General features: G+C 36.7%; 1 protein-coding gene across 11 annotated transcripts in view; it reads left to right on the plus strand.

Moving 5' to 3' along the window:
• The window catches only part of ADGRL2 (adhesion G protein-coupled receptor L2), a 222000-nt gene that overhangs the window by 166076 nt on the left and 28732 nt on the right, over positions 1 to 27192 (plus strand). For 7 of the 11 annotated variants that reach the window (XM_083360567.1, XM_083360565.1, XM_083360571.1 and 4 more), the window contains 10 exons: positions 318 to 421; positions 3120 to 3305; positions 3875 to 3913; positions 7652 to 7835; positions 11210 to 11332; positions 11565 to 11770; positions 12814 to 12987; positions 16273 to 16482; positions 18006 to 18226; positions 21140 to 21206. In XM_083360567.1, coding sequence (XP_083216693.1) covers positions 318 to 421; positions 3120 to 3305; positions 3875 to 3913; positions 7652 to 7835; positions 11210 to 11332; positions 11565 to 11770; positions 12814 to 12987; positions 16273 to 16482; positions 18006 to 18226; positions 21140 to 21206 — 1514 coding nt within the window. The remainder of the gene's footprint in view (positions 1 to 317; positions 422 to 3119; positions 3306 to 3874; positions 3914 to 7651; positions 7836 to 11209; positions 11333 to 11564; positions 11771 to 12813; positions 12988 to 16272; positions 16483 to 18005; positions 18227 to 21139; positions 21207 to 27192) is intronic. The other 4 variants (XM_083360569.1, XM_083360570.1, XM_083360574.1 and 1 more) reach the window with 1 other exon arrangement.

Raw genomic sequence — 27192 nt, forward strand, 5'->3', positions numbered from 1 at the left:
TTACTTCCATCTTTCCCATCAACTCCATTTTGATTAATTCCAGGACAAAGAAGAAGACAGCAAGCATTCATTTTTTATTGATTTTCCAGAAATCGGATATTTTACCCAATATTATTAGCACAGCTTTAGTTTGCTATTAATATCCTGTATTTTTTTTATCTCATCCTCAGCTAGCATTTTTTTTAATTATTAAAAGTTGAATATATATTAAACCACAGTCCAATTTTTTTCCAGGGTACGAAGATATATGGAAGATTGAAAAAGGGACAAGAAAAGTTCATAACCATATAAACACATTTTTGTGGTATCTTTTATAGGAACAGCTTCATACCTCTGCATGATTTCCACAGGAACATGGAACCCTAAGGGTCCTGATCTTAGCAACTGTACTTCACACTGGGTAAACCAGCTGGCCCAGAAGGTAAGTTGGAATAATATAAGATAGCATGCCTAATCTGTGAATTTTTAGATGAATTTTTATTAATCACAAGTGTTAGGAATAATGAGAATCGCATTGCTCTCAGGATAGACCTTGTAGCCTATCTGGGGTTATCAGATTTAGGATGTAAAATTGCCACCAGCCTCTTGATGGAAAGAAATAGATAGGCTTTCTGAAGTCCTATTGTGATCCAGTGGTTCTTTGGACTTCCGCAAAACAGATCTGATAGCATTAGGTCCACCTACAGTCATTCTTGCCCTTATAGGTGATGTATAAAGTCATATTTATTTTTACGGTCCATGGATTTAATTGTTATCGCATGAGCCCCTGAAGACACAAAAAGGAATGTTCTTCGTATGACTAGGGGGGAAAAGATATGCACATCTTATTTATAATTATCTTATAATCTGCCATTTTCCTATGGCTCTCCATTATTTATTTTATTATTTATTTATTATTTGGATTTATATACCGCCCCTCTCCCGAAGGACTTGGGGTGGTGTACAGGGCAATTGAAACACTATATACAACACATAATATACAAAATTAAAATAAATTAAACCAAGTAGCCCTAAACAATAAAACACGTTCTAAAATTTAAAATCTAAAATCCCAGTCCCTCAGTCAAGGCCGGCAAGTTCAAATAGCCAAGTCTTCAGGTCGCGGCGAAAAGAGCGAAGGTCAGGAGCCATCCGGAGCTCAACAGGGAGCTGATTCCAGAGGGCAGGCGCGCCCACAAAGAATGCTCTACCCCTGGGGTCCCCCAGTCGACATTCCCTGACCGACGGCACCCTGAGGAAGCCCTCTCTGTGGGAGCGTACAGGACGATGGGAAGTTAACGCCGGCAAAAGGTGCTCCCGTAAATAATCTGGGCCCATGCCATTTAGGGCTTTATAGGTCATCACCAGCACCTTGAATCTCACCCGGAAGACAACTGGAAGCCAATGCAGCTCGCGGAGCAGAGGTGTAACATGGGAGTATTGGGAGACCCCCATCACAACTCGCGCGGCCGCATTCTGCACCAGCTGGAGCCTCCGAGTGGTATTCAAGGGCAGCCCCATTAGAGATGAACACTACTTAAAGTCTCAGGATCTGCATTGCAATTTGCAATGTTCCAGAGGCCGTGGGAGAACATATTGGAGTGTATTATCACACCAGAAGACTTGGAGAAAATGTATTCTGCTGTTTAGAGTTCTTAAAAAGAGAACAAAAAATCTCTGAGAAGCAAAATCATCCCATTCCCCACCCTTAAGTGCATAAATTATCTCTATAGTCCAAAACCATATCACCGAATGTTGACATTTTGACATTGAATTTTTTTTTTAATTTTTTTTAATCCCATTTATATCTTGCACTTCTCCGAAGACTCAGGGTGGCTTACAATCTAAAGCACAAATCAATGTGCTTAGCAATAGCCTTCATTTTATGTATATGCCTGCTTATTAGGGCTTTCGGGGGGCCCCAAGCGGCAATTTTACAAAGTCAGCTTATTGCCCCCAACTATCTGGGTCCTCATTTTACCTACCTCGGAAGGATGGAAGGCTGAGTCAACCTTGAGCCTGGTGGGACTCGAACCTGCACTAATTGCAAGCAGCTGGTGTTACTTAAGGAGGCATTAGCCCACTATTCTACCAAGGCTCTGAATTTTGGCATCCTACTTGGAGATGATTGGTAGAAAGTGGGGGGGGGGCAGCAGTTGTAGCCTGCATGCCAAAGTTTTCGGATGTCTGGCCTATAAGCAGGCAGTCAATAAAGCCTTATTGTTCACTGTTCAATAAGTCTTTTCTCGCCACGAAAGCCTATCCTACCTAGCTTCTCAATTATGGTACTACATGCTGCTGCCATGGCATTTTACTTCACTTGTAAGTTACTATAGCTTTCTTATCTTTATTTTTATGAAGCTGGAAAATGCTTTTAGACACCAAAGCACAATAATTGAAGGATAATTGATTTTGTTTGTTTCATAGTTATTACATCCTATCCCAATCTTCAAATTCTGGCCCCACAGGAAAATAAAAATAAATTAAATAAATATATATGTATATATCAACCCATGCACAGAGATTGTCTTTCATATTTGCATCTCTGGGGCTCCTCAAAGCATTGCTCAGATCAAATCTTTATTATGGTCACATTCCACCATACTAAAGCAATTTTACAAATGTTTCCACAAACCATCTTCCTTCATTGACCCAAACCCTTGGGTACCTACCACAAATATTCACTTCTATTTAAAAGACTTTTTAAAGACATTCAAATACAAATATGTCTCATATTTCTTGGACTAAATACTATGTTTTCCATACAAATTAGGGTGAAATGTGACAATTTAGGTCAAATCTGGAAGTTAAGAGTATTTGCGTAGAGTTTGAAATCTCTTGAATTTTACTGAATAATTATCTACTTATCCATAATAACTATCCTGTTTGATAGTTATTTTTTGTCCCCATTAGTATTTAGATATTGTTTTAAATCATGACTTTAAAAAGCATTTCTGATTGTATCTGGCCTTCGGGCTATGATTAAAAGTTGAAATTATGTTATTTTTTTGTGCTCAAAAACAACTAGTAAAAACAAGAGATGCCTTAATAGATTCTTCTTAAAGGGAAGAAATCTATAGATAGTGGACTATTTTCTGTTTGGTTGCTTAAGTTAGTTTGCCTTTCAATTGCCATTTCAGATCAGAAGTGGAGAAAATGCTGCTAACCTTGCCAATGAATTGGCTAAACACACCAAAGGACCAATTTTTGCTGGTGATGTAAGTTCCTCTGTCAGACTGATGGAACAATTGGTAGACATCCTTGATGCTCAGCTGCAAGATTTGAAGCCCAATGAAAAGGACTCTGCAGGGCGGAGTTACAACAAGGTAGATAAAGATTGGATCAGATTTCTCAAGTGTATTCTATAAAACATATTTGTCTTGTGATTTATTTGTTTCCAGAACTGTCCAACATCTGCTTGTTTTACTCCTGAAGTAGGGAAGGTTTAGGAATTTAAGAGAAAGTAACAAATCTAGATAGGTGTGTGGATGTTGAAGCTATAGTACATTTTCACAAGCGACAAATTGTTTCAATGTAAAGAGTAAGAAGAGAACTTGCCCCATTGGGCAGTTTTGTTCATTTTATCTTTACAACGTTGGGTTAGAAGAAAGTTATGAAAACATATCTGTTGGACTATAATCATTTGGTCTCAATCCCTTCCTATTTGAATAGATCAAGAAGTTGATTAACCCATAATTTATTGAAACCTCCCTTTCGTTAGGCTTCCTAAAAAAAGCACATTGATTGAGAATAATTAAACACACTATGATTATTATATCAGCAAAAATATTTCTTAAGTTTACACTTAAGTGGTTAATAATCATTAAATAGCATTTCTACTGCACTTTTTTTGTGTCTAACTTCTGATTTCTTTTCCCCCTGACTTACTAACAAGCTCCAAAAGCGAGAGAAGACATGCAGGGCTTACCTTAAGGTATCTCTCCTGTCACCTTGCTTTCTCCCTGCTGCTACATTTCTGCTCTTGTTGCATGATCCTTTGTATTTCAGTATTTGGATAATATGTATATTGTATCCCTCCACAGCCCCTGTGCATAGTGTTATGTTTGCACAGATTCCATTTCTGAGAGTAAGCCAATAATAGATAAGCCAATAATCAATACTTCATTTCCTTCCACGCTCTGTGTAAAAAATACAAGGATGGTAATGGGGATTAAACTAAATCCAAGATAGCAGTAGGTTTGTTTCCTCAATATTTTGCTTTGAGTATATGTTGTTCTGTATATCACACACTGTTTAACCGTAGCAAGCAAAATCCACAGATGGATGCCACTTCACATACCCATTTGCTTCACTAGACCTTATGGAGCAAGAATGTCACATGACTCCCACTTTTGGGTTTCTGCATTAACACTTCCTCTTTTTCTAGTGTACTATTGAATTCAAGGCAATAACTATTTGTGTGACTTTATGCACATTTTCCTGTTACTGCAACTGCTGTTACTGGAAAATCATCCTATTTCCTAGAGCAGTAAAATAATTCAGAACTTAAATGCAGGTTATTCTTGACTTACAACCAATTGGGACTGGAATTTCTCTTGTAGGAGGACCTGATTTTACAACAATTTTTTACCATGGTCATTAGCAAATCATATGGTTGTTAAGTGAATCCTGCTTCTCCAATCGTAATCATGTAACTGCAGAATACTGCAGTCAGTCAGAAATGCAAACTGGCTGCCAAGCACCTGAATTGCAATCATGTAACTGCACATATAGGTCATACAGTAATTCACTTTTTCGAAGGCCGTCGTAGCTTTGAACCATTGGAAAATGAATGATCAAAATGAATGATCATAAACCCAGGACTACCTGTATCTGGCAATGAACATTCTTGTTCATGACAATATCTACACATCATACCTCTGATCGATGCTATTTTGGGGTTGGAAAAACAGCATGGCAGTTTTAATTATAGAATTTCCAATTAGTATTACAAAAAGAAATTACAAGTTTAAATTGAATCTGCCTGTAATAGAGCAAAGACATTTTTTATGAAACTGTTAAGTTATTACAATTGTAACCCTCCAAATTGCTTAAGAATAATTATGCTGTTCAAGATTAATTCACTTTCTGCCCCATTTCCACTGAATCTATAAATCCATTACTCTCAAAAGGGACAGCTGAACATTATTAGTGTTACATCTCCAGCAGTGCTAACTTTGTTTAGCGCTACTCAGGTTAAATTGATGCAAGTTCCTGGGGATTAAAGAAAAGCAGACCTGGATTAATGTGAATCTTAATTCACTTTAACCCAGGTTATGGGTATAGACATGAATAGAAACAAAATGGGAACATAAGAATTATATGCATACAAGTCCTATTCCCAGCTGGCCTTCCCATCCAATGCTGGAATAAATACAGTTTTAGAGTTTTTTCATACCATTAGCATTTAAATTTGAAAGGAGATTAGTGTCTTCAACTTAAAGTACATTCTGATCATAAATAGGAGTATAAGATATTCAATCTTAAACTAATAGAATGTGTGGGTATATTGGGAATAGGGCTTGCAGGGACTTCCCTAGAGTTTCCACATTTTAGCTATAATTATGTATAATTACCAACATTATGTATATCAGGCTTATAATACTTCACATTCATTAAAGCCAATAGTGATGGTTACATTCCAAAAGAGGTTGCTGGATTACAGGAGATCCGCCTAGAAATTGCTTAGTCATTGAGAAGCTACTTCTTTGTAGATCTAAGTAGTAGTCTTTTTTTTTCTTATTCAGCGTTGGTAAATGTTGAAACTTAACAACAGGAAAAAGTGAGAAAGAGGAGCAAGTCAGTTCTTAATTTATGATTTAGCTTTCTTAACTGGAAGCTGGGAGCTACAGCAGTTAAAGTAGTTGGACTAGTAGTGGGAAAAAGTAATCAGGTTCTACCTTAGGGACAGATGTCAGCTGGGTGACAATGACTTTTCATCAGCCTTAGAGGAAAGGCAATGGCAAACCATTTCCAAAAAATGTTATCTGGAAAACGGCAGGGACCTGTCCATGACTGACTGAAAAACAGGCCATAAAAAAATAGAAGGAGGAGAAATGGGAAGCTAAGCAAAAAAAAACAAAAAACCCTACAGTTTACTTTAAAAGATAAATTTCATGGTCAAATCTAAAGTGTGACCGTATTTGTAACTGCAGTGACTGTGAAATTGGGAGGCATCGATAATTCTCATTGATTTCTATGAACAAAATTAATCTCCTCTTAACTCCTCAGAAATTAAAAGGGTCTCAGAAATGCTTAGGCTTATAACAATTGTGATCTTAGGAGTTATTCTGCCTCTTCTCCAAACATATACACACCCAGCTTCTGACAAGCCTTGTTACAGGGCTGACTATTTCTATACCACTGGAAATAAAAAAAAGGCAGATGTCATTAAAAATGAAGAATCGGGAAAAAGGGGTTTAAAACAGACATACACATATTTTATTTTATTTATTTTTTTATTTTATTAAACTTATATACTTAAACTTATTAAACTTATATATAATTGACATAGCATGTATCACCAATGAGCCCAAAGTACACCACAAGCTTAATTTCTGACTGGGACATTTTAGTAGATCGCAGATGAATAAGATTCACAAAATCTCCCCAAATTACTAATCAAAATATAGCTGGTGCTAAGCAAATAAGGCAAGTTCTCACTCCCTGGCAGAAGATTCACTTGTAGTTCAGATCAGAGGCTCCAATTCATATTTCTCGGTGATTAATGAATCCGGCCTCCACAGACCAGTTTCTGTTCCACGCTCTGCAATGGTCGAAGTGCTATCAGCATGTGCAGTTAGCTACGAGCTTCCCTTACGTAGAGGCTGCCATAAGATGCTTAGATCCTGGATTCACCAACAGGAATCCACTTCTACTGCCACTTCATTCTGCTCTTCATAGGAGTTACAGTCGAACTAAAAATCCCTAATCCTAACATATTTCCCATTACATGCAAACTAGGACTATAGACAGAACTTTCCAAACAAGACAGGTGTGAAGCCATTTCTAAATGATAGCCATAACTACTAGATAGCAGTTGACCAGAAACTGAGACATTAGTTAACTAAAGAAACAAGAGTATTGGGCAGTTAGTTTATTTTTGGGACTTATATCTTGATTGTAGCCACTAGATGCTCATTGTTTTCCTCAGGTTTTTCTTAAACAATAATCCTGTGGAGTAGGTTGGATTAAATGAGGGTGATAGGCTCAAAATCAACCCAGTAAGGCTGAATTTAAGCATGAATGCCCTCAGTCATAATCCCATACCTTGGTCATATATCAGACTGGCTGTCATATGTTTCATATGGCTCCATTTATGTGATTAGGCCAATACCTAACATTCTTCAGTTTCCAATTACTTGAAAAACTCCTGCAGATTCATGCATGCCTCAGAGCCCCTTGAAACTTTGGATTGACACCTCGTTTTCCAAATTAAAGCCATGAGTATTTGCCTTTTTGCATTCTTCAGTAAGTTAAGTTCTTTTTCATACTTGCTGTAAGGCATGTTATGCTGATCCTCTTTGTTCTAAAGCAAAGCAGTAGCTTTTTTGTCTTTAAATAATTGTAAATCACTTTGGCAGTTAAATATTGCAATTGCCATCTGATCGTATTAGGTACTTTCTCCTGCTGCCTAAGGCTATAGAGCCTAATATTTTTCTAATGAATGCAGGCAATCGTTGACACGGTGGACAACCTCCTTAGGGCTGAGGCTCTGGAGTCGTGGAAAGATATGAATTCTTCTGAACAAGCTCACGCCGCAACAATGTTACTTGATACATTAGAAGAAGGAGCTTTTGTCTTGGCTGATAATCTTTTAGAACCAACAAGAGTTGCGATGCCTACAGATCACATTGGTAAGTCTTTGCATTTCAGAAAGCTAGGCATGATGCTGTAAATTAAAGGAACAACATGCTAAAATAATGGCTTGGGAATAGTCATATACGCTATATTTGCTGGAAAATTATATTTGGTCAGGTAGTAATTCTTGTATTCATATTTTTAAAAGTAGAAATAGAAGAATTCTATTTATTTATTTATGTATGACATTTATATGACGTTCACACTGGCTCCAGAGGGCTTATAGGAATAAAACCCCAAATATAAAACCTGATACACCTCCACTCTCCTGGTGACAACATTCAAACTAACTCCTGGATGGGCTTCACTAATATACAATCAACCATTGCACGAAAGCCTTCCTGGCCACAACTGTCACTTGCTTCTTGAGCAGGAGTCACAAGTTCAGGAGAACCCCTAGATTATGCATTGAGTCTGTCTGGGATGTCAAGGTAATGATTTAGAAGCTTAACCAGCTGATGTAATGTAAGATGTGTGATGTAATCTTGGGAATGACTCAGCAGGGTATGTGACTCTTTAAGAGCTTTGTATAAAAGGGAAGGCTCTGCTGCTGTGTTCTCTCTCTTCTGTTTCCTGCTGTAACTGCTGTGTGTGGGAGACTGCTGTATTAACATCTTATGTATATTGTTCCTGGTGTATGATATTGTAGATAGTTTAAGATAAACCACCATTTAATGTAGACCACTGTTTACTGTATTTACTCCTGGGTTATCTCAGTGCAATAAGATTATGCATGCTCTGACGGGGGCTATGCAACCTGCCCCTGATCAAGAATGGCAGTTCTCCATGAATTAAAGCGTTCCAAACCCAGAGTCATCCCATCTTGCCAGGGTTCAGTTTCAGCCCATTGCTTCCCATTGAGCCCTTAACAGTGTCCAGGCATTGCACGATGGAGATTGTGGCATCACCTAACTCACCATGGGCTAACATATGTCACCCTATTGTAATGGATAACCTTATCCAGTGGCTTCATGCGGATGTTAAAAAGAAGCAGAGAACATACTGTGCTTTGCAGAACCTCACAAAGCAGGAGCCAAGGGCCACTGACTAGGAACAGTTGCAGAGGAAGAAAATCAACCAGATAACAGATCTCTTTTAATAGCAGCTAAGCCAGACATTTTTAGTTAAAAAAAAATTCTTTACTGAAATCATCATTACAGAAATTTAAGCAAATCATCTTTATCTTAACCGTACCTCATTCTATGAAGTATCAAGATAATAATGCTAACCTGTGATGGAGGTTTTTATAAGGGCTGACTAAAAATTGTGTTTGTGTATCGATGCAAGTAATTGATGTGGAAATTCTTTTCTCATTTATTATAATTTCATACTGAATTTTACTTATTTTTGATGACAATACAAGCCAATTTTGACCACACAGTATAAAGGCTGTTTTATTAAATGCAATGTAATTTCGCCCAAGATGAAAATACATTCAGTGAGCTGTATCTCCAAAATACAAAATAGTCATGTTTCATAAACTGCAAAATAGTTACCTAGATTTCAAGCATAATGTATAATTTAAATGCTGAGAAGGAGGAAAACACTTCTCTTTAGATATATACAGGTATTTCCTAGGTTTGTTTCTTACTTAAGACATAAAGAACTTTCAGTCTAAACTTAAATCCTTAATAATTCTTCCATGTTATAGATATTAAGTAATGTATTCAATCAAATACATTACAAATAAGGACCAAATGTATAATTTATGACTAGAAAAACTTCTTGCTTGGATTTAAGAGTGAATTTACTGTTTCTGCTGGTGAAATGAAACGGTTTACAGATCTATCTAGTGTTGTATTGAGGAACTTGACACTGTATTCCTAAATATGTATCAACATTTTCTTTCTTAGATTCAGTGAGATGTGTTCTTTAGTTTAAGTCTGTGTTTTACCAACACATTTTCTCAATATTGAATTCCCATGAATTTATGTAAGCAGTTGTATCTCCTTCCATGTTAAATGATTTCAGCATTAAAATGGATATAGTCATAGAGATAAATTATCTGAATCCATCCAGGAACTTTGGGAGCAGTTTAGCATTAGTGATTGTTGACACAATTATCTTGGATGAGAATGAGATGCTCCAGATTCTGTTCCAAATAGCTATTGCTTAACTAGTCAGAATGGTCATAAATTAGTCAATTCAGCAGGTGCATGTAGAAACCTGATCCAGCAGCAGACATGACTTCTGTAATACCTTCCTTACTTAGCAGTGGCTTTTGTCCAGCCTGGGAATCTGTACAGGGAAGTGTTTTCCTCCATGCTAATTTACCTTGCTTACTTGAGATGATAATGCATTTATCAGCCTCCACGGGTTATACCATTGCAATCAAATGCTGAAAGAGTGCCCAGCATGGCATTCAAGAATGGGTGGAGCTTATGTTGGCACAATGCTGCCTTCATAATTTGCCTAGCCCTTGACATGCTCTCTCTCTCTCTCTCTCTCTCTCTCTCTCTCTCTCTCTCTCTCTCTCTCTCTCTCAGCGGGATGCTTCTGCTTGCTTCCTTCCCATTTAATTAGTGAAAATACCAAGGTATTAAATTCAGAACATTATACTCTGTAAGTGTGAAGGAAAGAAAGAAGTAATAAACCATGCATAGTTCAATAAAATAGCCCTGCTAAATTTTTCAGAAGTCTCTGTGGGGGACATTGGTTGACCTCAATTAATAGGACATTTCATGTGGGTGTAGAAATCTTTATAATAAATTGTACCATTATTCTTGTTGGACTTTAAGTATATTCCTTTTAGTGTGGTTTTTTTAAATTAAATGTTATCCTTCCTTTCTTTGAAGAAACTCAGATTAATGTACATTGTTCTGCTTCCATACCTTTACAACAATCTTGTGAAACAGTTTAGACCATGCTGTGTTATCTGGTGCATGGAGTGAGAATTTTAACAGGGTGTTTCTTCTTATCTTGGTCCAAGTTGTTTAATTACTATACTACAATATCTACCTGTTACTAAGATACTTGTTTTTTCAACTGTTGGTAGACTGCACATTGTAAAAATTCATGCAAAAACAACTGCATTGGTCTCGTAGTCAAACATTTCTTCCAAGTGAAATACTCAATTTTTAAGGTCATACATTTTAGACTTGTATCTAAACCAGGTTGGGTATCATGTCTTCTGAACTGTTCTTTTCATGGCATCTACATTCAAGTTAATTAAAATTTAAACAAAAAGTATTCCATGAAGCTGAAACAACCCCTATACATCTGTCATGTATAAATAAAAACTGTCCAGTGCTCTCCTAAAAAAAACAGGCAAATTTGACCACATTTTTTTTGCTTGACAATGAGATGGGCGTGATATTAATTTAATAAATAATAATATTATACTTTTTCTCTTTTATTGTGTTCCACCCAGTCCTGGAAGTTGCAGTACTCAGCACAGAAGGACAGGTGCAGGACTTAAAATTTCCTCAGGGCAATGCAGGCGGCAACTCCATCCAGCTTTCTTCAAGTACTGTGAAACAGAACAGCAGAAATGGTACGTCGTGATCAAACAAATTACTTTCAACCCTGATAGGAGCTCTTACCCCTTCGTGGATTAAAGTCCCCTTGACAGCACTAAAAATAACTCGTCCTTTGTACCTTTTGGCTGCCATTTTTTCCTTGGGATCCATGATTCCTCAGTATAGATATTGTGGTTAGGAAACTAAGGTAGAAAAAGCTATTCAACCGGTGCACTTTAAGTCATAATGAATGGTTTCTGTTTCCAGGGTTAGCAAAGCTGGTGTTCATCATTTACAAAAGCTTGGGACGGTTTCTTAGTACCGAAAATGCAACCATCAAACTAGGTACTGAGTTTGCTGGCAGGAACAGTACCATCGCTGTGAACTCTGATGTTATTGCTGCCTCCATCAACAAGGAGTCCAGTCGTGTTTATTTGACCGATCCTGTTCTTTTCACCCTGGCACACATTGATGTAAGTTATGGAAATGAATTAATGGGAAGGTCATAAAATCAGCAAGAGCAAAAAGCGGATGGAGGGGAATCTTTCTATTTGAATTTTAAATATCAGAAGGTCAGAGGCATAGGTTTATTTAAGTCTGCGAACATAAAATTAAATGAGCTGGTTCAGTGATTATTAGAACTTAAGTGTATTCTTAATGAAAGCTAATTCAGTAATCAACATGAAAATGTAAATGCCTCTAATTTGTTCCTAAGTGAAAATTAACTCTTACCTTAGCAGCAGGGCAGAAAACATGGGCTTTTACAAGTTTTGCTTGCTTAATGTAGCAAAATTTGAATAGCACTTAGAGCATTTTGCTCTAATTTTGTGCTATCTTCTGAAGCCCATTTACCAATCACTCAAGTAGGTTTTATTCAGTAGACTAAACTGGCACTCTTTTCTTTGAATCAGGTTGACACTGTCTTCAGCTGACTCTTAAAAGACTCTGCTGGTCATATCAAAATGCTGTTGATTGTCCAGGTTGGGATTTTCCATTTACCTAAAGCAATACATTGGAAAAGCCAATAATTAAAAAAAAACTATCCCCTTCATTTTTCTGAGATGTTTTCAGTGCAATTTAATCTGGGCTGAGAAGCTGACATGTTTCTTCCGTTCTTTTACATCTGATTAAAATTGAGACTGCGTTCCTAAATTCTAAATTACTCAAGAAGTCTGTTTTAAATAGATCTACCTGTTTCTACAGCTAAAAGTTGGAAAGCAAATAGCCACAAGTAGTCAGTATAAGCACCAAACTACAAGTAGAAAATTTTAGTTGCATGAAATTAAATGCTCAGTAATGCCTGTGTTACTGCATACCTATAACTAAATCGCTAGTTTGTTCTACAGTCCTCTAGTTATTTTTTTATTTATTTTTGGCACAAACTATATACCTTTTCTTCTGTCTCAGCTTAATTTGCTATGGTACGAAGGGTTGTATTCGATTTAAATAAGCTGTCTTTAGGAAGCTTTCGAATGCATATAATTATATATATATATTTTTCATCCTGATTTCACAGCCCAACAATTATTTCAATGCTAATTGCTCCTTCTGGAACTATTCAGAGCGGACTATGATGGGATATTGGTCAACTCAAGGCTGCAAGCTGATTGACACAAATAAAACACATACCACATGTGCATGTAGCCACCTAACTAATTTTGCAATTCTCATGGCCCATAGGGGAATTGTGGTAAGTAATCCTGACAAATAATGTACAGCGTTTTGAAGATCCAGTAAAACTCCTGATCTGTTAGACTACCCAAAGATAACTCATAATCTTACTTTATGGTATTCGGTGGCCTTTGTAGTTCAGAGTTCAGATATCACACACACACATGGTGGTGGAGGGGGGGTTAGGAGAGGAAGAAAGTTGAATGTGGCCACAAGGAACAAATCTGCATTATAATTTCAATACATTTACAATAATCTATAATATTTATCAATGAATGGCATTACCAGTACCAATAAAGAATTCTATTTTATTTTGTGCAATTCATGCCCATACAGAACCCTTTAACATTTAACCTCAGTGAAGACAGAAAAATAACAAGCAAGAACAAAACATAAAATATGTCTTCCAGAATAACTTTCAGTAATTTCCTAAAAGCCAGCAGAGAGGGGGAGAATCTGATCTCCATAGGAAGGTCATTGTAGAGTATTAATGCCACCCAAGATCAACAGTGCCTTCTAGTCTAAGCCCTATTCATCTCTCAGACATGTGAGACTTAAAAGCAGTTGTTCTGTACTAGATCTAATGCTAGGCTCCAACAGATAACGGCTAAGCCGCCATGTGCAGTCAAGCCAATTGGTGCAACAGCTATTCGTTTGTGACCCACAGTTACTTTATTTTATTTATTTATTTATTTATTTTATTAGATTTATATACCACCCCTCTCCAAGGACTCGGGGCGGTGTATAGGGCAATTAAAACGCTAACAACACACAGGTATAAAAATTAAAATAAGATTAAATCAATAGCCCTAAGTAATAAATACATTCTAAAATTTAAAATTTTTAAAATTTAAACTCTAAAATCCAATCCCTCAGTCCAGGCCGGCAAGTTCAAATAGCCAGGTCTTCAGGTCGCGGCGAAACGAGCGAAGGTCGGGAGCCATCCGGAGCTGAACCGGAAGCTGATTCCAGAGGGCAGGCGCGCCCACAGAGAATGCTCTCCCCCTGGGGGCCGCCAGTCGACATTCCTTGACCGATGGCACCCTGAGGAGGCCCTCTCTGTGGGAGCGCACAGGACGATTGGAGGTTAATGCCGGCAAAAGGCGCTCCCGTAAATAACCCAGACCCATGCCATTTAGGGCTTTATAGGTCATCACCAGCACCTTGAATCTCACTCGGAAGACAACTGGAAGCCAATGCAGCTCGCGGAGCAGAGGTGTTACATGGGAGTATCAGGAAACCCCAATCACAACTCACGCGGCTGCATTCTGCACCAGCTGGCTCCTCCGAGTGGTATTCAAGGGCAGCCCCATGTAGAGAGCGTTGCAGTAGTGTATCCGAGAGGTCACAAGTGCATGAGTGACTGTGCGTAAGGCGTCCCGGTTAATTTATCAGTACAGCCCTTTCCCTTCTACAACTTGTTCATGCTTGATCTAATCGGTCAGGCTGATTCTGCTTCAAACTGGTGGCCCATGAAGTATAGCACCTTAATTTGTACTTGCAACTAGCACAGGTCTTCCAGAATTGTTGATTTTGCTTCCCGTGCCGGGAACAAGTAAGTTTACAAGCCGATGTATTTCAAGTTGTCTTTGAAGGTAGCCCCATGTAAAACCCTGGATGGTAATTTGATGAGTTATTGTACCTAGGTCCTCCTAGGAATGCAACTGGCACACCAGCCAAAGTTGGGCAAGGACCCCTTTCCATAACCTCCACCTATTGTTCCAGAATGAGCTATGAATCCAGAAAGACTCCAGATCCTAAGTCTGTTCCTTCATGGATAGTGCCAGTCTATTCTCTTTCATCCAGACTATTATAACCTGCAGGTACCAGAATATGACACTAACAGCATCTCACATCCCAGGGTGGCAATGTGACATTTTTTTATTATTAACATAGTAATTATATCATACCCACTGGCTTATGTAAACACTAAAGAACAAGAGGGCAGCCCACTTATCAGAGGACATCAGGCTGATTTTTCATCCCCTGCCAGACACTATTGTGAAGATAACAATAAAATATAGCTCTTCTTTGACTGGTTATGTTCGGATATTAATAAGCAACAATTTAGAAACCATCATTTATAGACTAAACTAATATTGAATACATATGTGTGCAACATTAAGTCTTAAACTATGGTTTTCATAGCACTAAAACTAGGTTCACATAAATTATAAACCATTATGGCTTGTGATGTGATGTGCATAATATCTTTTACTTAACTGGAATGTTTAAAAATATGTATTTATTTTATTTAAGAATAGTACATTTTACTAAAGAATTCAACTGTACTTCAACTTCATTTGTACACTCAACAGAACAATTTTCCAAAATTTGTCTTTTCAGTTTAATGTTTATATTGTTTATTTTAGCATCACAAAATTATTTCATAATGAGCAGACTGCAAGTTATTTTATAGACAGACCAACAGATAGGTTGGGCTACCTCACCTTTGCTATCCCTCTTTTGTTATCAGTGCAAATTTGTACTTCCAATGAAAAACAAATCTGTCTTTTTTTTTACCAGCTAAGCTCTTGTATAAAACAAAATTGTGGTTCCTTACGCACAGTCACTCATGCGCTTGTGACCTCCCGTCTGGACTACTGCAACGCTCTCTACATGGGGCTGCCCTTGAAGACCACTCGGAGGCTTCAACTGGTGCAGAATGCGGCCGCGCGAGTTGTAATGGGGGTTTCCCGATACTCCCATGTAACACCTCTACTCCGCGAGCTGCATTGGCTTCCGGTTGCCCTCCGGGTGAAATTCAAGGTGCTGGTTATCACCTATAAAGCCCTACATGGCCTGGGTCCGGGTTATTTGAGGGAACACCTGCTGCCGGCATCAAATGCCCTTCGCCCAGTGCGCTCCCACAGGGAGGGTCTGCTCAGGGTTCCGCCGGTGAGAGATTGCCGGCGGGTGACACCCAGGGATAGGGCCTTCTCGGTGGGAGCGCCTGCCCTCTGGAACCAGCTGCCGGTAGAGCTGAGGACTGCTCCTGACCTCCGATCATTCCGCCGGGGCCTGAAGACCTGGCTCTTTGAGCTCTCGGGCCCAGGCTGAGGAGAAAATTTTAACTGGGGTTTTAATCTACAGGGTGAATTTAATGCTTTTTTAATTGGTTTTAACTTTTGTATGTTTCGATTTTAATTCCCTGTAAACCGCCCTGAGTCCTCAGGGAAAGGGCGGTATACAAATGCAAATATTAAATTAAATTAATTAAATTAGTGTTAGATGTGAACCTGGTATTTTACTTGTCCATTAGTCGATAATGACACTAATTTTCCTCCATCTTCATTACTTTCAGTACAAAAATGGAATGCATGGCTTACTCCTCACTGTCATCACCTGGGTAGGGATTGTCATATCCCTCGTCTGCCTGGCAATTTGCATCTTTACTTTTTGTTTCTTCCGTGGCCTTCAAAGTGATCGGAACACAATTCACAAGAACCTTTGCATTAACCTCCTCATTGCAGAATTTATTTTCCTAATAGGCATCGATAAAACCGAATATAAGGTAAGCCTTCCAGACTTGTATACATTTGCAGGTTTATGTTTTCTAAAAAAAAAAAATGATGTCTTTATTTTGTAACTCAGTTTTTCCTCCAAAGTGGGATGATCAAGCAAGCAACAATAGAAAAACAAAACACAGTGAGCAGCAAAAAAACAACAACAACCCTGTGGTGAAATTAATTGGGTTTAGGATACATTCGTAAATATTATAAACTTCACAGAAACAATTTTAAACAGAGATTTAAATTATTTTTTGAAGGTGGACAGAAAGGGAGCCATAATTCTGTAGTAGAACATCAGTTTTATTATTATAAAGGTAAAGGTAAAGGTTCCCCCGCACATGCGTGCTAGTCGTTTCCAACTCTAGGGGCCGATGCTCATCTCCGTTTCAAAGCCGAAGAGCCAGCGCTTGTCCGAGGACTTCTCTGTGGTCATGTGGCCGGCATGACTAGACGCCAAAGGCGCACAGAACACTGTTACCTTCCCACTGTAGTGGTCCCTATTTTTCTACTTGCATTTTTACATGCTTTCGAACTGCTAGGTTGGCAGAAGCTGGGACGAGTAACAGGCGCTCACTCTGTTACGCGGCACTCGGGATTCGACCCACCAAACTGCTGACCTTCTGATCGACAAGCTCAGCATCCTAACCCACTGAGCCACCACGTCTCTCTTTTATTATTATACCAGTAACCAAATAGCTTCCAGGATGCTTGAAACTCGATTCAGCTCATCTGAAGGGCACCAGAGGCCAGGAAGGGGCTGTCTAGATATTCTTGTGCCAGAAAGATTGATTTCTTTAGAAGAGAATTATTTATTTTTAAGCAGTGTTGTCCAGATTTAACTCTTTTTAAAACTGTAGCTGTTTTAATTAACCACTCTCTGCATGATATAGGAGATAAAAAGTACTCCAACAGAAAGTGTTGACTGAAAGGCCTTTAGGCAGGCACATTATTCTGATTTAGGGTCATGCATATGTATTTCTAAGAGACACAGGTACTATGTGCAAAGCAAAGCATTGCAATAATCATTCATACTGGCATACAGTTCCTTGTAAAAGCTCTGTGGTCCTCTAACAATGAAGTGTGAATCAAACCAAATAAAATAATATTTATAGGAATAAAACCGAAGCAGTACTGCTGATAGGAGTAAAATCAAAGCAGGACTCTTAAAGGTTTAAATTCCTATTAGGGATTTTGTGGTACAGGTAGTCCTCGACTTAAAAGCATAATTAAGCATGCAGTTTCGGCCCTAAGTCTTGCCCAGTTATTAAGCACGTCACCATGTGACTGGGCGCGATTTTATGTCCTTTTTTTGCAGCTGCCGAGAACACACAGAGGTTTAAACATGCTGAATATAAACTTTGGTTTTAGAAAGGTTCGCTCAGCCTGAGTTTGTGTGTAGTAGGCGCTTTCTAAAATCTGAGCACTGGGGTTGGAAACACCTTATTCTTATTTTGGAAATGTCAGATTAAACAAGAAAGGCTGAGGAAGTTGTAGCTTGCATTTGATTGTTTCTGTTTCTTTGCAGATTGCGTGCCCCATATTTGCAGGCCTCTTACATTTTTTCTTCCTGGCAGCCTTTGCTTGGATGTGCCTAGAAGGGGTACAACTCTATCTTATGTTAGTAGAAGTATTTGAAAGTGAATATTCTAGGAAGAAGTACTATTATGTTGCTGGCTATCTCTTTCCTGCAACTGTTGTTGGCGTTTCAGCAGCTATTGACTATACAAGCTATGGATCAAAGAATGCGTAAGTATATGCTTAGCATCTAGTATTTTGGATTATTTTATTAAATGTGCTAGCTATCAGACAGAAAGCCAAGCCTGTTGAAATAAATGATGAATGAAACACAAGAACTGAGTCCTACGGGAATAGGGCGGTATATAAGTCAAAATAATAAATAAATAATAAGAACATCTGAAGACATTATTAGTAGGGAATAACAATGTGATTCTATTTAAGTCCTTTATATTTTTTTATTTATAGACTCCAGATTCTTAATTATGGCATTATTTTACTTTGGCATCTACTTACATTAAAAGAAGCTGGCTAGAATGATTGGAGAAGAAAAGGAATATATATTTTTTTTGAAGGGGGCGTTCCGAAGACAGCAGACCTTGCAAGACTGAATTTAATATTTAATATTCCAAGGTTTTGTACTTATGCTGGAGACCATCTTCAGGGAATTTCCCTCTACTGAGATACATGCTTTGGGCTATTCTGTGAGTCATGTTTATGTGGTGCCTTTCTATTGGCTGATTGGTATGTTGATGGCTGGTGATTGGCTGTCATTTCCTTGTGTTGCCAAGCCTTCGGCTCCTAAGTATTTGATAAGTTGGTGGCAATTCAGCACTCCTGTTAACTGACAAGGGGCCCATTTCCAGGCTTCAATCATTTCCCTGGCTATCTTTGTACCTGCATGGCCACCAATCCTAGTGCTGCGAAATTAAATGTATGTTCTTGTGTTTTGCAATGTGAGGCTACCAATGAATTATCAAATACTTCGGAGCCAAGAGCTTGGCAGTGCTAGGAAACTACAGCTAATCGCCAGCCATCAACACACCAAACAGCCCAAAGCACATATTCCATTAGAGAGAAGATGGGCTCCACCATGTGTCTGAAAGCTCAGAAGAGTAAATCACTGGTCTAGTGACTGACCCAAATTCGATCTCACATCATTATCCTGGAATACATATATTTGTCTTCATTCATAACAGATCATGCTCACTTTTATTTATAATCCCACTGGAACTGACTTGAAAGAATAAGTATGGGGAATTTTGCTGATATCAAATTATATTATTGCAAAATATTATGCCTTAGTTTTATTTTATTTTTTGAAAATACTGTTGTTCAGATGGTCTTCTGTTACGATATCCTCTGAACAATAATAGCTGAGTATTTCAGCATATATATTTTTATTTGGTTATATTTTATCAGGTATGTACAAATTAAAATTAGGCATTGTCTTCTGCTTATAAAATAGAGTATTACAGAAAGTTATAAAAGATAGACCCAAGATATTTCTAAGGATTTATATAACTGAAGGCATAAATATGCCTTCTAATAGTGCTTGCTTTGTCCTTTGATTAAATTCTTAGAGCTTGGTCAGATATTGTTTAATACAAGAAGTCTGCTTAAGTTTGCTGTTGAAGAAAGATAAATGAAAGTGATTCATTAGGGAGTTACTTGTAATATATAAAAAGTGAATCATTAAATGAATTGAGTCCTCGTAGCCAATGGTTAATTTAGTTTAATGCTATTTCCTTTTAATTGTTGAATATCCACTTGGGAATGGTGGCTTTTTATTGGTAATGCACTTTTTTGCTGAAAAAGTAGGATGTCTAATTATTTTCTAAATTTCTGATAGGTATGTTTGTGATCATTAGATAATAAAGCTGAATTAAGCTTGATTCCTGGTGATTGAATAGACATATACTGTTTTCATTGCTACAGTGAAATCAGTTTGTTTTTTCACCTCCTTGTTTAGCTTTCAGCTTGGGAATTTGGTAATAATCTCCCTTTGAAGTCAGATCTGACCTTGGTTGGTGGTATGGTTTTTTTCCCCAGCCAAGCTTACTAGGATCTACCTCTTGCTATATGTAGTTGAACAATAGATTAAATACTACTATGGCAAATTTTAAAGCACTGTGCAGCAGGAACATGGACCACATGTGTATCAGAATCATAAAAATTAGTCCATGTGAGGAAAAGATTGGAGGAGATAAATCTCATCTACCATGCTGTTTATTACTTTGATTTTTCAGCATTTTCTTTATTTTCCTGGTATCAACTCTCAACTTGATTTAGTAGAACAAAAAGTAGAAAGGGACAGAGTGAGAGAGATGAAAATAAATCATGGTGAAGAAAGAATTTATGTATTGTGTTAGATAGGTTTGACAGATTCCACATCTCAAGAAAAATAAATAGAACTGTGGGCAATACTACAGACCTACTTATGATTATGAGGCTGTGGTTTATAAATAGCCTTCCAGCAGGAAATGTCTAGTTTGGCTAAATTTGAAAATAAGAGTTGGTAATCCACACAAAAATATAATGAATAACATTACAAGATTGCATAAAATATATGTGTTTACCTATAGTTTAGTTCAGGGCTCCCCAACCCCTGGTCAGTGGACCGGTACCAGGCCGTGGCATGCCAGCAACCAGTCCACACAAACAAGCAAAGCCTCATCCATGAGATGCAGGCAGCACACAAAACCACACACTCTCCGGTCCACAGAAAAACTTTTCTCCATGAAACCAATCCCTGGTGCCCAAAATTTAGGGACTTCTGGTTTAGTTTGTTCAAATTTTCACACAAAGAATCTTTTATGAACAAACACATACCATAACTGATTTTCACAAGAAGAAAGAGGATGGATGGTTGGTTGGATGGATGGATGGATATAAGTAGTGTTGATTCCATTTGCTCATTAATTATTTTCACTTCCACTGATTTGGCCAGTCTCCCCAAAATTGCAAAACTAACATATGAAGCGATGCAACTTATTTGTAAGAATAGATTTAAAATGGATTTCCACTTAATGCCATTGCTAAAAGAGATGTCATAAACATGATGTCTGTGAGAGTTAATTTTTTGCAGTTTCCAGAATATTCTTCATTCATGGACCATTTTGTTTTTTCTCTTTTCTGAAACAGTTGCTGGCTCAAGGTGGACAACTATTTTATCTGGAGTTTTATTGGACCTGTTACCTTCATTATTCTGGTAAGAATATGACCTCTTTCATTTTTAGTTTTTCTCCCAGGTTAATTTAATATATCATGTTTTTGGTTATTAAATCATAATATTTGTTTACAAAAATACCTATTGTAAATAAATCAAAAAATGTTTTGTCAATTTTCAGGCATTTTGGTGGCTATGTTTGAAATGAATTAGGGCCTCTCCATGCACATCTCTTCTATAAGGAGAGCGGCATTGCTGTATAAATTATAAATGTGAACATTAATCCTTGCATGTCTGTATTGTTCCTTTGGGTGATACATTTTGGATTTCTAATACTTAGTGAACTATGAAGGCTATTCATCCACTTTCAGCACAGGAAACTGATTTTAGCACAGTTAACATTTGAGGCTTGTGGCCTCTACCATCTTCCATATGGAACCATTAAGATGGTTTAACTCACACAGTTTATGGATCCAGCTGGCTTCCAGTAGGCACTTGGAAAAATTTCCAATGATTCAGTGGACACGTCTAGAATATGAAGACAGTAACAAACTTCTTATGACTGCTCTTAAGCAGCTTCTTGGATATTGACCCAGGTGGGCTCCTTGTTTTACTGAATAGCAGCAGGACATGAACCACCTCAGAAAATTCCTGAATCAACACGTGCAAATGATTAAGAGTATAGACAATGTTTATATCTAAGAGTTCAAATTAAAAGCCAGCAAGATGGAAGTAATATTGGTACATACATTTCCTAATTCCATGAGCTAAACTTTACCTGAAAGAACTGGCGCACAATATAAGAGTTCTCCTAGACTCAGTTCTCTCTGCTAGAACAGGTGCAGACTAGCCCCCCCCCAAAAAAAAATAATTGGGCCTGCTTTGCTGGTTTCTAAGTTGCACCCTTTGCTGGACCAAAACACATTGAAAACAGCAAGTCTCCTTTTTATATCTCAGTTAAGCTACTATAATTTACTTTACATGGGCTGCCCTTAAGGAGAACGTGGAAGCTTTATGTGACATAGAATGCTGCTCTTCATTTGCTAGCCAGTTCAGTAGAATAACATGTATTTTGCAGGAACTGCACTGATTGCTAATAGGTTTCTTGGCCCAATTCAAGATGATGTGATTACCTATAAAGTGTTTTATCGCTTGGGTCTCTAGATACCTTTGCAGCCAGATAGCTTTTTATCTGGCTGCATACTCTATATGGTATAAACTACTAGAGACATTAGTTCTTGAAAAATCAACAGAACTAGGGCCTGGAAAAATAACTTACCTGTGATAACTTTTTACTGTGAAATAGCTTCCTCCGCCGTTCTGATCTTTACATAAATGGAAGAAAAGAGTTCTTTTCTGCAAAATCTTTGGAAAGAAGGACTTTTAATTGGAGGACAGTAGTAAATATATTTTAATTTTATAGATGTTTTATGTTGCTTTAATTTGAGAATATTGTAAACAGCCTTACATTTGAGGGGTTGGCAACATACAAATCACTGGAGTAATTAAAATAATTAAATATGGATAGTTAATTGAATTTATTTATGGTATAATTGTAATATGATTACAATATCAGTTGAACTCAGTGGTACTCATGTAAGGCAGGGGTGTTAAACTGCCAGCCCGCGGGCCGGATGCTTCACAAAGAAACCACGCCTACCCCATTGCTGGCAATGGGGAAAAAGTTCCAATACGTCATGCGACGTCACGTGACGTTGCGAGTTTGACATGTCTGATGTAAGGAAAGTGTACATAGGAGTGTTTCTTATTCCTTTTATTTAAGTTCTTTCAGGAGTTTGCACCTTTTTATGTGTGCTTTCTAACTACTGTAGTCATCTGTTGGAGTCAGATCCCTTTAGCTTTAAGAGTTAGAATAACTTGTTATAAACAGTCTGTCACATGCATTTAAAATTGAAATCTCTAATTCCTTTCCAACATCTTTCTTTTGAGATGTTATTAAATATAATTATATCAACATTAGCCTTTATAGTCATATACAAAGTTAACTTATCTAGTACTGTTTGTGTACCCTGATTCTATAAACAATTGTCTAAATTGCAAAATGTGTCATAATATTTATATTAAAAAATACAGTGATTATAACAACTTAAATAAATCAAAGCAACCATATTATCCACAAGCCACACAACTGAGATCAGTGGCTTGTACTTAAAAACAGGAAAATAACTCATATAACAAATAATCCAAAACAAAGGGAAGTGGAATTTTTTTGTTGGCTGAGGAGAAGGAGTCACACTTGGTTCAAATTCCACCTTCCGCTGTATTCCTATATCATGCCTTATATGGCTTAGAAGAACCATTTGACCATCATGATTAGCTTTTGAAAGGCGCAATCTTAAAAAGGGAAAGAATAGTTGAGAAGGCCTGTTGAATTAACTAGTCCTCTTCATGCTAATTTGGACTAAAGTGAGTGGTCTTTCCCATCAAATTAACGAAGAACTATGAAATTATGTAGTAAGTTGCATAATAATGATTGACTAATCCAGCACACTTTTTTTCAACATTTAGGTAACAGGCAAATCTAGCAATGTCAGCAGTTAGAATTGAATAATATAGAAAGGCTATTATTTATCATCAACCCATAGCACAATATATAAGAGTTGTACTTGCAGCTGATTTTACTAGTATAATAATACTGATGACAATTTGATTGTTAAGTTAATAACAAGGGTTAGAGTTATCACAAATAATTGCCACGAATGGGTTCATGGTTATTATGGCATAACGGCGTGAAGACTATTTTTAGTTTCATTATAGAGCTCTTTTTGGTAATATACCGGTAGTTTGGTAATCTATATTGAAGAATAATTATCTCATTAAAAGGCTTCCTTACTTAAAAGATAATTCCACCTCCAATTTCCATTCTTTGAATCCTCTCAAGTAGTATGTAATGTTAGAGAACCTGTTCTATGAAGTTTTCCATCTGTCTTCTTAAAAGTCGTGATTGATGTAAGTGTGTATGGAGGACAGATGAAACAATAAAATACACTGTGCTGTTCTTCATTCCTCATTTAATGTTAAAACATGTGTGACCCTCAAGGAAAAGCCTTCTTATACTCACTCTCTTCAACCTCTTTTCTTCAATGCCCATAAAAAGGAATATGCTTGCATTTGGCTCACTGTCTTGACTTGTTCAACTTGCTAATATCAATGAATTGTTTTTATGCAACATGTTTTCAACTGTGTAACTCATTGAATGAGGTTGATCTGTACAAATGTAGTAGAGACTATTTGGATAATGAAGTCTGTTTTGTTTTTTTAACTTCACGATGAACAATAGTTTAACAAAATTACAGAAGTGTGGTATTAATAATGAGTAGTAAAAATGACACTTTCTCTGGATATACATATAATTAAAAATAGTACGTCTGTTCCATCTCTTTCTCTTTTTATACATGAAGGCATAAAATATGTCTGTTTAATACACCTATATTAATAGATATGTTTGAGAATATGGGAATGTGTTTATGTATGATTTATAAAAATTGCTTATTGTTCTCTCTTCTTCATTCAGTTTGTTCTCTTTATTTCTGAAACATTGCATTTTGTCTGAGTCTTGAGCATTGCTGCAGATATTGCTGCTTTCTTCTAACCAGGTCAGAATAGAAATCAGGGCGATGGGCTTTAATCGTATTGACCATATACAGTTAGAGTCCACTATTATTTGCCAACCATGACATTATTATCCTGCAAATCATTTAGGCTGAGAAGTGGAAGGCCTTTGGGAACAGTATTCCCAACTTCAGAAAATATGAAACAGCAGGTAGCAATCACTGCAGAGTTCCTTGCAGTAATTCTTCTCTGACAATTGCATTGCCCTCTAATCGTCCCCACCAAAAAAAAAAGGAGGTGTAATGATTCAAGAATAGTTGAATGTGAATATTGTAGCCAAACAAGAGTCATAAGCATAAATGGACAATCAACATAATTCAAGAATTTAAGATTAACTTCATTATGAAAATATTGGCCATGCTTGCGTTATCACTTCAAAAGCTGCTCTTAGCATTTAACCATTTATTTACTTTCATAAATATGCCACATATTTTTGAAAGCCTTGGTTGGGAGAAATATGGATTTGATGAAGAATTTCTTACAAAATAATTGAGGATTAGAGACTTTGGCTACTTTTTTTTTTAAAACCCTCTTTATTATAGAAAAAAAATTATAATGTGTAAGCTATTGTTAATAAACATTTAGAAACTAGTTGAGAGAATTTGTAAGGGATGAATATTAACTGTTAGTAAAAAGACTGTTTTATCTTATGAATATTTCACTTGTGTTAATAACATAAATTGGGGGTGGTTGTCCTTGTTTCCCTCCCTTGAAAGGAAGAATTTGTTGCCTAGTAACAAATATTTAGGCACCCAGAATCTTTGAATTCAGTGCAAAATTTGTAATCTTAAATTTAAGTGCTGAGACAGCAACAACTTGTGTAGTTAAAATACATGTTTATATATTTTAAAATGTGCAAATGTAGTGTAATATATGTAATTCAAGAAAAATACCTATTTAATGTTGTTTGAATATATATTTTTTCCATAATATAATGTTTTTGAGATAGGCAGATAAATGTTCTTTGTTTGAACTGCTATATTTATTTTAAAAAACTGGAATAAATCTACTGTATATATTTCTAGTATGATAAATTTGAGAGAGGTTAAAAAAATCTAATTTCCCTAAAATATTTTTATAAAGCAGGTTCAGGATTGTTAAATGTTTAATATTTTTTTTTAATATTTTTAATTTTAATTTTTAAAATTAATTTATTGCATCAAATTAATTGGCAAAATATGAATAACATACGTAAACAATATAACTGACATTTTACATTTTTAAATTTAAAAACAAAAGTAAAAAGTAAAAACAAAAGTAAAAATTTTACCTCATTTACTGATACAATTAATTGCATTTTAAAATCACTTTTGTAAAGAAGAATGGGATTTGTTCCTATATATTCTGGCTTCAAAGGGCTGAAGTAGAATGAGGGAGAAATAGTATACAGTTCTTATTGTTCCTATAAATTAGAAACAAAGAATTGCTGAGAAAGAGACTTTGGAGTTGGAAGGAATTCTTCCCTTTAATCTGTTGAATTTCCTCCTGATATTTATGTAACTCAACAACAAAAGGAGCTAAAAATACATTCTGTACTTAAAAAACAAAGAATTATAAAGTCAGTTGATTGTGACAAAATCTCCAATCCAACTTCTTTTAAATGTAAGTAAGTTATAAAAAGAAATGATGTCGTGAAAAAACAATTCATAATATGCTTTATGCTGCTGTAGTGTTAAATTGACTTTAGATAGTAAGTAAAGAACGGTATATTTTCAGGATCATTTTTCCGCTTTGTTAAAAAGGAAAGTTTTTGTTATGCCACCCTAGTCTAAGAATTTTTTTTGGTCTTTACCTATGGGAAACCGGGGCTGTTATATCTATGTAAAACTCTGTGTATAAGTAATGAATGGCAGAAAACTATTAGTATGCCTGAAATGATTTAATGAAGCCTGGATCATGACACGTCACGAACTGTTCTTGTCATTTGGTTAGCTCCATCTGCAATTTTAATAATTCATCCAGTTCAGTGAGAGTTCAATTTCCAACGCATTTAGAAGTCGTCTCCACACTGCATGTTCCAGAGAGGAATAGGGCTTGTATGGTTAAAGAGAAGGCTCTAGAGCCATTTTGGAGCTGAATTGCTAGTGTTTTTTTTTAAAAAAAAACAACAACAAAAAAAACCTACAGAGATGACAAATAGAGTCAGAACTTGTGCTGTTCAGGGAGGTTACTTCAGCATGGTGTTCCCTTTTTTAAAAAAAATTCAATCCATGTCAGGTCTTCCAGCTTAGGTGAAATAAATTTTTAAACTAAGATTTGGTTAAGTGGATTTGTTGGCTCTAAAATTAACCACATGCTCTTTTAAACTCTACAATCAGTAGCACCACCCCCACCCACCCCCCAAAAATTCACATTCATCTTGGACATTTCCAAATTACTTGATAAGCTTACCATT

This window comes from Vipera ursinii (assembly GCF_947247035.1).
Source record: "Vipera ursinii genome assembly, chromosome: 3".
Taxonomy (NCBI): Eukaryota; Metazoa; Chordata; class Lepidosauria; order Squamata; family Viperidae; genus Vipera; species Vipera ursinii.